The sequence below is a fragment of the Lynx canadensis genome, chromosome D2, assembly GCF_007474595.2.
Source record: "Lynx canadensis isolate LIC74 chromosome D2, mLynCan4.pri.v2, whole genome shotgun sequence".
NCBI lineage: Eukaryota > Metazoa > Chordata > Mammalia > Carnivora > Felidae > Lynx > Lynx canadensis.
This window is the reverse complement of record NC_044313.2, coordinates 1075541-1090393: the sequence shown is the minus strand read 5'-3', so window position 1 is coordinate 1090393 and position 14853 is coordinate 1075541. Positions and strand designations below refer to the sequence as shown.

The 14853-nt window shown below is 57.8% G+C and overlaps 1 protein-coding gene across 1 annotated transcript in view; it reads left to right on the top strand.

Annotated features, from left to right (window-relative positions):
• LRRC27 (leucine rich repeat containing 27) overlaps positions 1-14640 on the top strand; it is a 35250-nt gene extending 20610 nt beyond the window's left edge. The window contains exons 8-10 of the mRNA XM_032595224.1: positions 5962-6080; positions 7791-7920; positions 13992-14640. Of these exons, the coding sequence (XP_032451115.1) occupies positions 5962-6080; positions 7791-7920; positions 13992-14138 (396 nt within the window). The 3' untranslated portion in view covers positions 14139-14640. The remainder of the gene's footprint in view (positions 1-5961; positions 6081-7790; positions 7921-13991) is intronic.
• The last annotated feature ends 213 nt before the right edge of the window (positions 14641-14853 follow it).

Genomic DNA, 14853 nt, shown 5'->3' with positions numbered 1-14853 from the left:
CCCCCGCCTGTCCCAAGCGGCCCCCCCTTCCTGTCCCATGTGCCCCCGCCGCCTGTCTCATGCGGCCCCCGCCTGTCCCGTGCGCCCCCCCGCCTGTCCCGTGTGGCCCCATGAATCTTCCATCACGTGTGGCCCCGCGAATCGTCCGTGTGGCAGTTCCCGCAGCTGCTCCCAGGCTGCAGCCTCCGCTGTGCCCTGAGCTCTGCGAGCTGCTCTAGCGCGTGACTGACCCTGAGGGGCTGTGGGAGGCCCGGCTGGGAGCCGGTCAGCTGGCGGCGAGGGGCAGCTTGGACTCAGGCAGGGCGGCCGTGAGGACGTGAGGAGACCCAGTGGTGTCGGCTGCGGGTGGAGGAGAATTGCCACCCTTGTGGGAAGCCCCCCAGCCACTGACCTTGGGACAGGGTCCTTCCAGGGGCGAACACCCTGCCCAAGGGGCTCGGCGGGAAGCCACGCTGTGCCGGAGGCTGGGAGGGGACGGCGGCCATCCACGCCGCGTCCCGCTTCTTCCTCTCTGTCGCAGAGGACGCCCTCGCCTCCCTGAGGCCTACGAGGTGCGTAAAACATTTCTGGGACTTTCTGAACATGCAGGAAGGATGCTGTGAGGCTGGGTGTCCCCGCGGAGTCAGGGCTCGGGCTTCTGCAGATGCTTCACCCTCACCAACCCCCCCCCCGACCCCCCAGCCGAGCGTATGAAAGCAAACCCACGCGGCGTCCTTGACCTACAGCCAGTTAATGTGCCGTCGAAGGATCAGGACTCTTAGCGGGACCGCGATGCAGGACTGCCGGAAAACCATTGGGAAACCGGTGCTTACAGCCCCACGGCCGCCGTGCCCAGCACTCCTGTGCGCGGCCGGACCAGGCTCGGCTTGTCCCCTGCCTCCCGGAGCGCCAGCTCCTGGCCCAGGGCCTGTGCCCCATTGTCACCCAGGCCCCCTGGAAACGCCACTCTGCAAGTGCCCAGCCGTCCCTTCCCGGCCGGCCCCTGGCTTCCCAGCTCTGCTGCGGAGGGGTGCTAGGCTCTGCCGCGGGGTCGGGGCATCCCAGCCCTCCCCTCTCCCGCCCACGCACCCCTTCCCACCCGCTCTTGCAAAGCTTGACTACTCCCCTGGCCTCTGCCGTTCAGTCAGCAGGTGACCACAAGGAGAAAAGAGAGGCCACCAGGCGGGCACGCACAGGCTCTGCCGTCTCCTGCCCTGGGCCTCTGCCAGCGCCCCCTCTGTGGCCCCAGTTCTGTTGCTCCCGGCCTCCCGGCGCTTTGCTGTGGCGCACGGACCCCTTCCCTCAGCTGGTCCCGGCACCATTGCCCAGGCCCGCCCGTGGTGCCGCCCCGCTCCTGGACGGCAGGTGCCCTGTTTCCCCTGCAGCTCCTCTCCTCGCGAGCGTCCTCCCTGACCCCTTGAGAAGCTGCTTGTGTCCTGCCACCTTCCTCGCGTCAGGCGTCCCCAAGGCTGGCTCTGTCCCCAGGAGCCGGGCCTCATCATCTCTGGGTCTCTCCCTGGGTCTCTCCAGCGGATGGTCACAAGCAGTCCTCTGACACTGTGTCCTCACAGCTCGCGGGCACCAGCCTCCGTGTCTGTGTCTCCTGACCGCCCTCCTCACCCTGTTGTACCTCGCCCCCAGTGCCCTCCGGAGCCTCCTTGTCATCCTACCTAGACCCTCCTCTTTGCCACAGGGCCTTTGCACAGGCATCTCCTCCCCTTGCCCGCTGGGCCCCCACTCTTCCGTGGGTCCTCAAAGCGTGTGTGGCCACTCTGGAAGGTTCCCCTTGCTCCTAGACCTGCACAGGCTCCTGGGGTCCCAACCCCCTGCCGGCCAGGAATGTGCCGGTGCCATCCTCCCCCCAACCAGGCTTCCGACTCGGCCAGGCTCTGGCTTCTCGGGCCGGACACACGGGATCCGTGGTCGCCTGTGCCAGGTGTCGCCTGTTGCCGTCCGCCCGGCTCCCCCTCAGCCCGCCCTGCAGGATGCCGATCGGGGTGGACCCGGCAGGGGGCTCCCAGTGGCGGGCTCAGGGCTGCCGGGGTTGGGGGGGGGGGGTGCCCGAGTCAGGCTGGACTCTTCCTGTGTCCGGGCCCTGAGTGCACGCGGCCCCACAGCAGCGCTCCTGTCCCGTTGGCGCCCGGGTCCGGGGTGCACCCGCCCCCTGCCGGCTGCAGGGACCCCCTCCCAGCCTGTCCCCACATCGCACGGGCGGGTTGTCAAGACCAGGAGACCGCTGAGCCTGCTGGGGCTGCCAGCTCCCGGCCCCGTTGGCGGAGCTGTATTTAAGCGCCACTAACGGTGGAGGCTGGCGACTGGCGCCGCGTGGAAGCCTTCCTTCTGTAAGGTGGGGGTGAAATCCACACGTCACGTAAAACGTGTGAACTGTTTTCAGGTGTCCAGTTGAGGAGCACCCAGCACGCTCACCCCACGCACAGCCACCCCCCCCCCCCGCTCCGTCCCCAGGACTCTCCCGTCCCCCCGAAAGGAAGGCCTGTCCCCATCAGACACCAGGTCCCCGTCCCCTCCCCTGCCCCCTCGGTCTGTCTACCCTCTGTGAACATGACGGCTCCGGGGACCTCGAGAGGGCGGGGTCACGCCGGGCCTGTCCTTTTGCGTCCGGCTTCTGTCACCGGGCATCGCGACCTCGGGGCTCCTCTGCGCGTGGCAGGCGTCTCCCTCCCGCGAGGCCGGGGGACGTCGTGCCGTGTGGACGGACCGCTGCGTTCACCCGCTCGTCCGCGGTGGACGCTCGGGTCCCTTCCACCTGCGGGCTCCTGTGAGTCTGCTGCCGTGGACACGGGGGTGCCTGTCTGAGACCCCGCTTTCAGTTCGGGGGGGGGCGCCTGGGAGTGGGATCGCTGGAGCTAGCTTCTGTTTGTACACGGTTTACTCTAGTGGGCAATGTGACGTCCACAACACTCTGCAAGAAGAGGAAGGTTAGCCTGTTCTGTATAATCTGTGAACCACACGGACATACTGTGCATGGTCGCTGTTGTATTTTGTAGCATAGGAAGTTAAAAATATTTGTATGATCTGGAGTAGCAAAAAGCCTCACAAATCAAATAGGAAATACAGAATTTTTGGAACTACAGATAGAAAATTTTAACTTCGGGGCGCCTGGATGGCTCAGTCGGTTGAGGTCGTGAGTTTCAGTGACCTCGTGGTTTGTGAGTTCGAGCCCCGTGTCAGGCTCTGCGCCGACAGCGTGGATCCCGCTTGGGATTCTCTGTCCCTCTCTCTGCCCCTTCCCGCTTGTGCTCTCTCAGAAAATGAGTAAATAAACGTAAAGAAAGAAAAATTTAACTTTATGAAACTGAAATTTCTAGACAGCCCAGAGTACTGTAATCAAAGTCAAAAAATACAGGCTAACACTTGTACTTGGGACAAAGGCCGCTGTCTGAGATCTGAAGAATGATCACCAGGCTGTTTTAAGTTAAAGAGCTCAGTAGGAACGTGGGCGGAGGCAGACAGGCTGTCCCCGCAAGGGACCCCCCAGTGGCAGTAAAGACAGGACAGAGGCTCCGTCTGCTCAGTGGCTGCCACACCATCACCAGCCGCTAGGGCCACGCGTTCCCAGCCACCGTGGCCGCTGCTGTTGCTGCAACCTGTTGGAAAATACCTAAGTTAAAAATCCGAGCTTCTCTGAGCTCTTGGTGACCCCGTGCTTTAATACACGCAGTCCGACTCTTGGCATCCATGTACGGAGACGCGCGTCTGTGGGCAATGTGGCAGAGGGAACGTGGACCCGTGAACGCCGGCACCGCTGGCCTCCCCAGGAAGCGGCTGTGTGTGGGCTCTGTCCCCAGAAGGTGGAGGGCTGGCGGCCTGCAGGGCGTGGGGGCGCTGCTGTGCCTCCTGTCCGTCCCTGCTTGTGGTCCTTGCTTTCAGCAGAGGACTGGGTATGTGGGACGTCTTCCTCTTCGGTGTTTGTACTGATAGCAAACTGTGGCTGGGGGCTTCTTTCCAAATCATACACTTTTAATTAAGAACAACAGTTATATTACTGACTTTAGAAAAGACCTACTGAATTTATATTTGTCTTCTCTTCCTGTTGGAGAAATGTTTAGGAGTCCTCCTGGGAAAGTGTGGCGGCCCGCTCCCTCCCCCACCCATCCACTGGGATTAAGCCAGCTCCGGCCCCACGCCCACCCCTGACTCTGCCCCTCCCCCATCCCTCTCTCACCCCCACCCCCACCCCCACCCCCTGGGGTTAAGCACCTTCCCAGAGTCAGGCACATGAACCAGGCAGACCAGGTCCTGCCCTGCTAATCCACTTAGAGGTGTTGTGGCACATGAGGTGATTATAGACACAGTCTGGGTAGCAGCTGCAGACTTCAGCCGGAGGAGCCCCTGGTCGGAGCCCCGCCTCCCCTCCCCGGGAGTCCCCCTGCCCTCCCTGCCCTCCCTTTCCTCCCTGCCCTTCTCCCCACACCCACACTTGCCATGTCTCTCCCTCTGCCCACCTTGCGATGCCCTAAAGGGCGTGCTCTCCTTTCAGGGGCAGGCACATGTGAACAGAGGCACACACACAGACACACAGGCCCAGGTGCGCACACACAGGTGCCCTCAGGTACACACACACAGATGCACAGGTGGAGACACACGGGTGCCCTCAGGTACACACACAGGCACATGCACAGGTAGGCACATGAACAGGTACACGCACACAGATGCACTCAGCTACACACACAGGCACACACATAGGTGTGTACACACACAGATGCACTCAGGTATACACGGGCACAGGTGCACACACATAGGTGCACACACACACAGGTCTAAAGCCCCCTGGCATAGGGAGAGATCAGTCTGGTTCTCAGGCTTGCTCCCTGAGAGTTGGGGAGTGTCTGAGGTGTCTCAAGGGCACAGGGCCACACCAAAGGAGACATTTACAAGCCCACCTGCCATGGGAGCATATCATAGGTGGGAGTCAGGAAAGTGTGGAGGCAGCAGCTGGTGAGGACACTAGGAGAGCCAGGCAGACACCTGGGTGTGGCCCAAGGAGGGAGGAGGGAAGGAAGGCTCTAGAAAGGCAAACCCAGGTAGGGGTTGGGAAGACAAGGAGGAAGGGGGATCGTGCAGGCGATGAAAGGTGTGACTCCGGAGAGGTGGATGAGGAAATCCAAGAGCCCGGGTGACCAGAAATCCTGGCATCAGGTCCTCAGACCCTTAGACATAAGGAGTATTCCAGCATTTACGGTGCTGCTTGGACATATTTTATGCAGGGCCATAACTTAGAAAGGAAATTGTTTCCAAAATGAATTCACATGGCCTGCGATTCTCAGAGAGCTTCCAGAAACACGTGAACCTTTATCGCATCTTGCTCTGCCCTAGATGTGCCCTCTCTCCGCCATCCGTGAACTTGGGGCTGCCGGGGAGGGTCCTGGCGCTACCGGAGGACACGTTTGCGCCCCGCCGGGCATCCCGCGATGGGGGCGGCGCCGCATCCCACCTGGGGCCGGGGACTGGCAGACAGGAACGCTGTTCTCTACCGGCATCCCACGGACCTTGCAGGTTCTCACTTGGAATCGGTGGGCTTTATCAGGAAAAGCCAACCCCGAGTGCTTCTCCTGGGTTTTCAGCATTTATCCGTGCTGATCCGTGACGTCATGGATCTAAGAGCAGTGAGTTTATAAATACAGGCTGTCCCAACGACAGGACACTTCCTACCTTCTCACGGGTCAGTTGTGCAGGAGCACTTACCTATTAGCTTGAAACTCAGTGATCCAAAATACAGCCGCACCCACTCGAGAGGCGTGGAACCCATTCTAGAGCACGGCTCCTGTCCGCCCTGCGGACAGAATTGCGGGCAGCTCTCCGGGCCCGCTGGCCTCCCCCCTCTGATCCTGCCCTCCCACCGACCAGCGTCCAGCCGGCGGCCTCCTCGGAGGAAGGATGAGTCTACTGCCTGCGGGCGGTTGGCTTTGTGTGAACGGCAGCATTTCCTTAGGTTCCTGAAAATATCTTGCCTTTTCCTAGGTGGTGTCAAAGATTCCCTGTGCCGTGGATTTGGCAGACAAGGAGAAAATGCCAGTGAATCCACCCGGAAACGTGAGGCAAAGCAAAGAGAAGTCATCGCAAACGAGTGAAGAAATGAGGTTGGTCCCGGGGTCCGAGTTCAGCCCTGCTGCCCGCTGGTGGCCGCGCTCACACCCCAGCACTCACTGGCACCTGCTGGCATCTGGGGCAGGCCGGGGGAGGGGGAGGGGGAGCGGGGGGCGGGGCAGGGCGGGAACAGCAGCTGCTGGGGGCGTGGCATTTCTGCAGTTTTCCGGTACGGGTGACCAAGCACACCCCCGATGCTGACCCAGCATCTGCACCCCGGGAATGACCGCTGGGCCCTTCACCCTTCCCCAGCTGCTGCACACCGGAAGTAGACCTGTGTGCCTGTGCGTGCGTGCGCGTGTGTGTGCCTGTGTGCGTGTGCGTATGCGCGCACGCGCATTTTCCTCTCGGCTCTTTCACTCACAACACACTTGATGCTGTGACTGTGCTGTTCTGCACCCTGCACCCCTCCCGGGCACGCGGGGAGAGCCATGGGCGGCCGGGGACACTGCTGGACGGGGCTCCTGTGCCCTTTCTTGCCGGCCCCGCCCTGGGCGCTCCGAAGCCCAGCGGAGGCGAGCTCTGGGCGTGGGTGGGGGGCTCATGTGCTCCGGGGAGGACCGGCCTGGCCTGCACGTCCCGGCTCTGCCCACCGCCGTGTTTCCACATTCTGGGGACCAGGAGGCCCAGAGGAAGGTCGTCCTGGTGTGACGCGTGGACGGCGAAGGGGTGTTCTTTTCTGGGGAGTCATTCGTGTTCATGCCCAGAACCCCGGGGACAACCCTGCAGGTCCGCAGACAGGACCCACCCCAGCCCGTGGAATGGCTTAGATGGAAATGGACGGCATGCAGCTGTCCCCACAGCACACGAGTGTGTGCCCGTGGACCCCGACTGCCCTGTGGGCAGGGCTTTCCTGAGAACCGGGGTTCAGAGGTGCCGACGCTGGGGTCTGTGCAGGGCAGGACTGGATGGAGGCCACCATCCTGCCTGTGTCCATTATGCTGAAAAGCAAACAAAGCCGACACAGAGGCTGCTGCTGGCGGGGGGGGGGGGGGGTGGTTAGGGTCTTCGGGGAAGCCCCAGGCTAGGGGGGGGGTTATGGGAGGCAGTTGTGTTCCCAGGCAGACACCCCAGACTCCAGGGGTCACTGGGGGGTGGGGCTGGGGAGGCTTGGGGGGGGGTGGGGAGGCTGGGGGGTGGGGGTGGTGGGGGGTGGGGGGTGGTTCTGTTCCTGGGCAGACACCCCAGACTCCAGGGCCTCCTCACACACCAGGCACTGCCGCCCTTCCTGCGCGGCCCAGAATGCTCTGCTACTCTGAACATCCTCGTGTTTAAAGGCAGAGAATTTAAGCCCAAAGCCCTGATGTTGGCAGAGCAAGTATGTCTGAAATCCTAATTTAATAATCCCGTTTAAGGATTTATCACAACTGTGTATTTCCTGTGAAGACAGAGACTGTCCCTTTTGTGTAGTGTCTGTGCACGGCCCTGAATGTGTAATTTCTTACCTGGATGTGAAGTTTTAAAACGTGGTGTGTGTTCTTGCGGCTTCTCACTGCCTGGGCCTGTCTGAGCTGCTGCCCAGAGTGGGGAGCGGGTGGCCTAGGTGGCCCCATTCTCGTGGCGACAGCCCCTGAGCCCCAGGACTGCACTTTGGCCTGGAGGAAAAAAGGAAAATTCTCTCTCCCTTGTCGGAGCAGGGATTGCCGAGACTCGACTCGACTCGACGTGTAAAATCGTGTCCTCATCACCCTCTGTTCCCTCAGGGCCTTCCGAGAGGAGCTCTGGGAAGAAAACCTAAAGCAGCACATTCAGAAAACGCACCAGGGAAGAAAAAGATTTCAAGGCACAGCGGCACTCAAGGAAATGAGTCCGGCTGCCTGGGACTTGGAGATTGTAAGTGCGCATTGGCTCTGTGTAAGAACGAATTGTTCTGTTAAGAATCAGAGGGAACCGGGGCGCCTGGGTGGCGCAGTCGGTTAAGCGTCCGACTTCAGCCAGGTCATGATCTCGCGGTCCGTGAGTTCGAGCCCCGCGTCAGGCTCTGGGCTGATGGCTCAGAGCCTGCAGCCTGTTTCCGATTCTGTGTCTCCCTCTCTCTCTGCCCCTCCCCCGTTCATGCTCTGTCTCTCTCTGTCCCAAAAATAAATAAACGTTGAAAAAAAAAAAAAAAAGAATCAGAGGGAACCTGCCGCGCCTCTTCAGAGCACGCGTTCTCTCGATCGTGGGGAGCACTCCACGTGCCTCACGTGAGGGACGTGCCCAGAATCGCGCTTCATGGGAGGATAAGAGGTGTTTTCTTGGCGTGTGAGGTGCGTGAGCCCCCTGACACATTGTGCCACCTGCCGGGACCCTAGCACAGCCTCTGCTTTATCAACAGGGACAATGGGGATGTGCCCGTGGGGTCCTTGCCCGATGCCTGGTAACCAGCAGAGCCTGGTGAGACCCTGAAGGGGCCTGGAGCCGGCTGACCCCCTGGAACCCATGGGCAGGGAGGCAGGCCCCTTTGCACAGACGTGTGCTGTGTGTGCAGAAATGGTCGGGGTTATGGGAGTGATACCGCGCTCAAGAAAGGTGGCTTCCTGCCCCAGACGACACATAGTTACCCACCCAGCGGTAAGGGGACCTGTCACCTCCCCAGAGTGACCGGCCTCAGGCTGTGCAGGCTGAGCCTGATGCCTCTGTGCCCTTGCTGCTCACGGACGCAGGAAAACATGCCTGCTCTCCCCGGCCCCCCGAGCCCAGGCTCACCTTGACGCAGCGGCTCGGCACCAAAGCTGCCCACAGAGCCGTCCCCACAGCCCGTCGGAGGGCTCCGTCGCCTCTTCTGTCCACGGGGTCCGCGGGGCAGGAGGAGGGGAGGAGGGAGTGCAGGCAGGGCCTGGGCTGCCTCTCAGGGACCCCACCCTGTCAGACTCTACCCTCTGCCGGCTTTGCCTTCCCAGCCCAGAGAATTGCACCTGCCCTCAGGTAACTTTATTCTCTCCAAATCCGTTGTTCGTGACTGTAAGCTCCTCCTTAAACACCCCAAGCTCTACCTCCTAAGGCTTCTAAACATCTGTGCCTCGAGCTTCAACTGTGGAGTGAAAGGCCGGTCTGGCATTATGAACAGCTGTACTCACAAGTCTGATAACCTAACACGGAAAGGACCATGCCTTGGAAGACACCATCTGCGAAAACTCACACAAGAAATAGCCAGTCTGAATATCTAGTTATCTATTAAAGGAATCCAACCGATAATAATTTTCAAGTGAGTTCACTGGAGAATTCTACCAAACGTTTAAGGAAGAAATGATACCATTCTCTATGATCTCTTCCAGAAAATAGAAGTGGAGGGGAAACATCGTAATTCATCCTATGAGGCCAGCATTACCCTAATACCAGAACAAAGACGTCACGTATGAGGAAAACTACAGACCGGTGTCTCTCCTGAACACAGATGCGAAAATCCTCAACAAAATATTAGCAAATCAAACCTAACAATGTATAAAAAGAATTATACACCATGACCAAGTGGAGTTTGTCCCAGGTGCACGGGGCTGGTTCCACATTCAAAACCCATTTTATGTAACGCATCGTCACCTTGTGGCCGAAGAAGGAAAATCACACGATCGTATCATTTGGTGCAGGAACAGCATTTAACAGAATCCAGCACCTGTTTGTGGTAACTGCTTGTAGCAAACTAGGCACCAGTGGAACTTCCTTGACTTGATAAAGAGCATCTACAGAAACTACAGCGAACATCGTACTTCATGGTGAGAAACTAGAAACTACTTTTCCCCTGAAGGTCGGGAACGAGACCATTTCTCTCCAGCATCACATGGGAAGTCCTAGCTACTGCAACAAGACAAGAAAGGAAAATGAGGTAGATTAAGAAGGAAGAGTTAAGACTATCTTTGTTTCCGGATGACTTAGTTGGCTGTGTAGAAAATCCCAAAGAATTGAGCAAAATCTCCTGGAACTAATAAGTGATTATGGCAAGGTTGCAGGATCCAAGGTTAAGATGGAAAAGTTAGTCACTTACTATATACCATCAGCAAACAAGTGAGATTTTAAATTAAGAACATTCACATTAGCACCCAAAAAATGGTGCTAGGTACAAATCTAACAAAATATGTACAAGATCTATATGAGGAAAACAACAAAACTGATGAGTCAACTCAAACAAGAACTAAAGGGGTGGAGAGGAATCCCATGTTCATGGATGGGAAGGCTCAATATCGTCAAGATGGCGGTTCTTCCCAAGTTGATGAAGACATTCAGCAGAATCCCAATCAAAATCCCAGCAAGTTATTTTGTGGATATCGACAACCTGCTGCTAACGTTTATATGGAGAGGAGACAAAGGCCCAGAATCGCCCACACAACACTGAAGGAGAACAAGGTTGTAGGACTGATACTACCCGCCCTAAAGACTCACGGTAAAGTCACAGTAATCAAGACGGCGTGGGGTTGGTGGAACATAGACAGATGGGTCAGTGGATCAGAGGAAGACCCACATAAGTACAGTCGACTGATATCTGACAAAGGAGCGAAGGTAACACAGCGGAGCAAAGATGGCGTCTTCAACAGATGGTGTTGGAACCGCTGGGCGTCCACGTGCAAAATAGCGAATCTAGACCCAGACCTAACACCTCCCCAAAAGTGAACCGAAAGTGGGTCACAGAACTAAATGTAAAATGCAAAACTGCAAAACTTGTAGAAAATGACGTAGAAAATGTGGGTGACCTTGGGTTGGCGGGGAATTTTTAAATAGAACATCAAAGGCACCACACAAAAAATGATAATGGCTTCATTAAGATTTAAAAATTTGTCTCTGCGAAAGATACCGTCAAAAGAATAAGATGCCGGGGCACCTGGGTGGCTCAGTCAGTTAAGTGTCCGACTTTGGCTCAGGTCATGATCTCATGGCTCATGAATTCAAGCCCCACATAGAGCTCTGTGCTGACAGCTCAGATCCTGGAGCCTGCTTCAGATTCTGTGTCTCCCTCTCTCTCTGCCCCTCCCCACCTTGCACTCTGTCTCTGCCTGTCTCAAAAATAAACATTAGGGGCGCCTGGGTGGCGCAGTCGGTTGAGCGTCCGACTTCAGCCAGGTCACGATCTCGCGGTCCGTGAGTTCGAGCCCCGCGTCGGGCTCTGAGCTGACCGCTCAGAGCCTGGAGCCTGTTTCCGATTCTGTGTCTTCCTCTCTCTCTGCCCCTCCCCCGTTCATGCTCTGTCTCTCTCTGTCCCAAATAAATAAATAAATGTTGAAAAAAAAATTTAAAAAAATAAACATTAAAATAGGGGCGCTTGGGTGGCTCAGTCAGTTGAGTGTCCAACTTCGGCTTAGGTCATGATCTCGCAGTCTGTGAGTTCAAGCCCCATGTCGGGGTCTGTGCTGACAGTTCAGAGCCCGGAACCTGCTTCGGATTCTGTGTGTCCCTCTCTCTCTGCCCCTCCCCCACTCACGCTCTGTCTCAAAAATAAATAAACATTTTTTTAAAAGTTAAAAAAAAAATAAGATGCCAAAGACTGGGAGAAAATAGTTGCAAAAGACACATCTACTAAAGGACTGCTTATCCAAAATATAGAGAGAAAACAACCCAATTAAAAAGTGAGCCACAGATCTGAACAGACACTTCACCGAAGAAGATATATAGATGTTAAGTAAGCATATGAAAAGATGCTCAGTAGTGTATGTCGTTAGGAAATTGCAAATTAGAACAGAGAGGTACCACACACACCTATTAGAATGGTTATAATCCAGTCACGGACGACACCAGATGCTGGTGAGGATGTGGGGCAGCGGGAACTCTGGTTCATGCCGTGGGGACGCCAGACGGCACAGCCACTTTGCAAGACACTTTGGTGATTTACTACAAAATTGAATGTACTCTGAACTTGAGATCCAGCAATCGTGCCCCTAGGCATTTTCCCAAGAGTTCAAAACTTAAGTCCAGACCAGAACTTGCTCACAGATGTTCATAGCAGCTTCACTCATAGTTACCAAAACTTGGGAGCAACCACGATGTCCTTCTGTAGGTGAGTGGATAAATAAACTGTGGTCCCTCCAGACCGTGGAGCACCATTTGGCCCCAAAAAGGAACGAGCTGTCACATCATGACTAGACCTGAGGGAGCCTCACATGCATATCACTAAGTGAAAGAGCCCATCTGAAAAGGCTGCAACTGTATGACGTTCTGGAAGAGAGAAAACTCTGGGCACAGTAGGAGCCTCTGTGGCTGCAGGGCTGGGGGACAGAGAGATGAGCAGGCGGAGCACGGGGGATGTTTAGGGTGGCGCCAGCTCTGTGACAGCACAGTGACGGACACCTGTCATTATACATCTGTCTGGGCCGGCAGAACGCACACCAGGAGTGAGCCCTGCCGTAAACCACGGCCCCTGGGTGGTGATGATGTGTGAGAGGCAGGTCACGGAGTGTAACGCGTCCCGTCTGGTCTAACAGGAAGCTGAAACCTGCAAAGGGCCAGGAGAGAACAGAGTGGCCTCACCACCGGGGGGTGGGGGGGCAGCAAGGAATTCTGTCCTCAGACTGGCAGGCCAGGTGCCCACGGACAGAGGCATTCCCACGCAAGGTCTCACCGCGTTCCTTTCTGCGCGGCCTTTCTCTGGAAGCTACTGCAGAGTGCATCAAGTCAGCAGAACGGGAAAGGAGTGAGTGTTCCAGAAAAAAGGAAGCTGACCCAAAAGAGAGCCCAGGACCCCCCCCCCCCCCAGGCTGTCGGCTGTGCAGGCCGCCAGCCTGGAGCTCAGGGAGGAGCCCCGAGGGTCTCTCCAGGGCAGACAGATCGCTGAGCATTTGACCAAGGGGACAGGATGTCGAGAGGTTCCCGGACAAGTGTGTCGAAAACAAAGCAAATCTTTCTGAAGGAACGGTTAGTAATTGCACGACGAACGTAGATTTCTGCAGGGAAGAAAACAGGCAGCACGGGCCGGGGCGGCACAGGTCCGCTCGTAGGCGGGTCTTTGACAGTACGTGCTGTAACTTGTCCTTGTGGTTTCCTCAGTGACGTCGTCTTCTCTCTAGCTGACTGTCGTAAGATGACGTCTGGAACACACACCACATACAAAACAGCTGTTAATCAACGGTGTGTATTATCGGCAAGGCTTCTGGTCAACAGAGGCCTAACTTCTGGGCCGCTCGTACAGTTCGGGGGAGTTAGTTACACACGGATTTTCTGCCGTGCAGGGTTGGAGCCCCTAATCCCATATTGTCCAAGGTAGTAATCGTTACCCAGCCATAATGACGTGGACCTGAACGTTAACCCACGGTTGTGACGGATCCGTACTAGGGGGCTCGGTGCCTGGGCTGGAGGGCGGTCCGGGTTATGCCCCGGGGAGGTCCCAGCACTGCAGACGCGAGTACTTGCTGGCCAGCTTCTTGTGGGACCGGGACAGGAAAGAGCCTGCCTCCTTGACACTGGCCACTTTATCCCACCGAGGGCCACGGAGCCCCGTCCACCACTTCTCCTGGCCCAGCAGACTGGCTGAGAACGTGGGATCTGGAGCGGCACAGGACTCCCCGCTGGGGATCTCCTTCCACTATTAGGGACCCTGGTCCTGCTGCTGTGTCTGTGGGGTGAGGGTGCAGTTGGGGCCCTGCCTCCCCAGGACAGGCATGAGGCTCTGGTGGGGTCATGGTCAGGGATGGTGCCCACGTTGGCCACATGAGGAGCCCCTGCTCCTGTCTTCAACCCTCCACGGACTGGCATTCACTCAGCTGTGGGCAGGTGTCACAGGCGGGGCCCTGGTGGGGACTCCGGGAGGCGCAGCCCACGGGCCTACCCAGAGAGTTCACTGTCCTCCTTGGGGGGGAGGGTGCTCAGCCGGCTCCCCTGCAGACCCCGGGGCAGGACAGAGCGCTGCGCACCTGTACACGGTCCTTCTGTGTGGACGGGGCTGTGCCCCCACCCCGGGCCCTGCCAGCTGGGCTAACGTCCACCCCCTCCCTTTCTCCCGAAAGGCCAGGAAGCTACAGGATCAAGTGACGGAGTCGGGACCGGGGCCGACCTTAACTAGAAGCCACCGGTTCGCGGCTCTCGCTGGGCACCGTCCACGCCACCCACCTGCGTCCCAGCCCCAGAAGATATTGTTCGACACGAAATACTGAGTCTGAGGACGGTCGCGTGTGCTAATGAGTGAGGATCCCTGGCGCTGACAAAGACTCTTCAGACCGAGGAGTGGGTGTAGCGGCTCGTGGGCCCTGCCCGGGTGTCCTTCCCTGCGAGCGCGCCCGGGGCGTCCGCTCCAACGCCACCCCCTCCCCCCGGGGTCTGCGCGGCTTTTTCAGAGGCTGTAAAAGGGTTAAGCCGGATTAAAGGAGAGAACACCAAGGACGAGCCACCAGGTGTGCACTCCCGTGCCCGCGTCTCTGCCCGTCTCACCGACAGCACGTCCGCGGGTCAGCACCCGGCCCTCCCCTCTGCCCCCGTCAGCCCCTCCTAGCTAGCCCTCACCCAGGCTGCTCAGACCCTCCTGCAGGAGCCTCCGACTGAGTGTTCAATAAATTCAAGGGCTTGACCTTGAAACTGTCTTTGATTTGGCTTCTCAGCTCCTTGACCTCTTGGTGGGAGGGAGGCAGGGTTAGACCAGGCCCGCCATGGGGTCCAGTGACCAACCCCCCAACAGACCCTGGCTTGGTTTTGCATGGCTACTGCCCTTGAGGGGTATCACCTGATGTCTCGTGGGGGACCCAAGCCGCCCCCAGCTTAGCACCCACTTGACTCGGAAGACAGGCAGGTTGGAGGGGAGGGAGCCTGGGGCAGTGACCAGGGACACTCCCCACCCCAAGTTCTTTCCCTTTCCTTAGGTCAACCAGTGGTTGA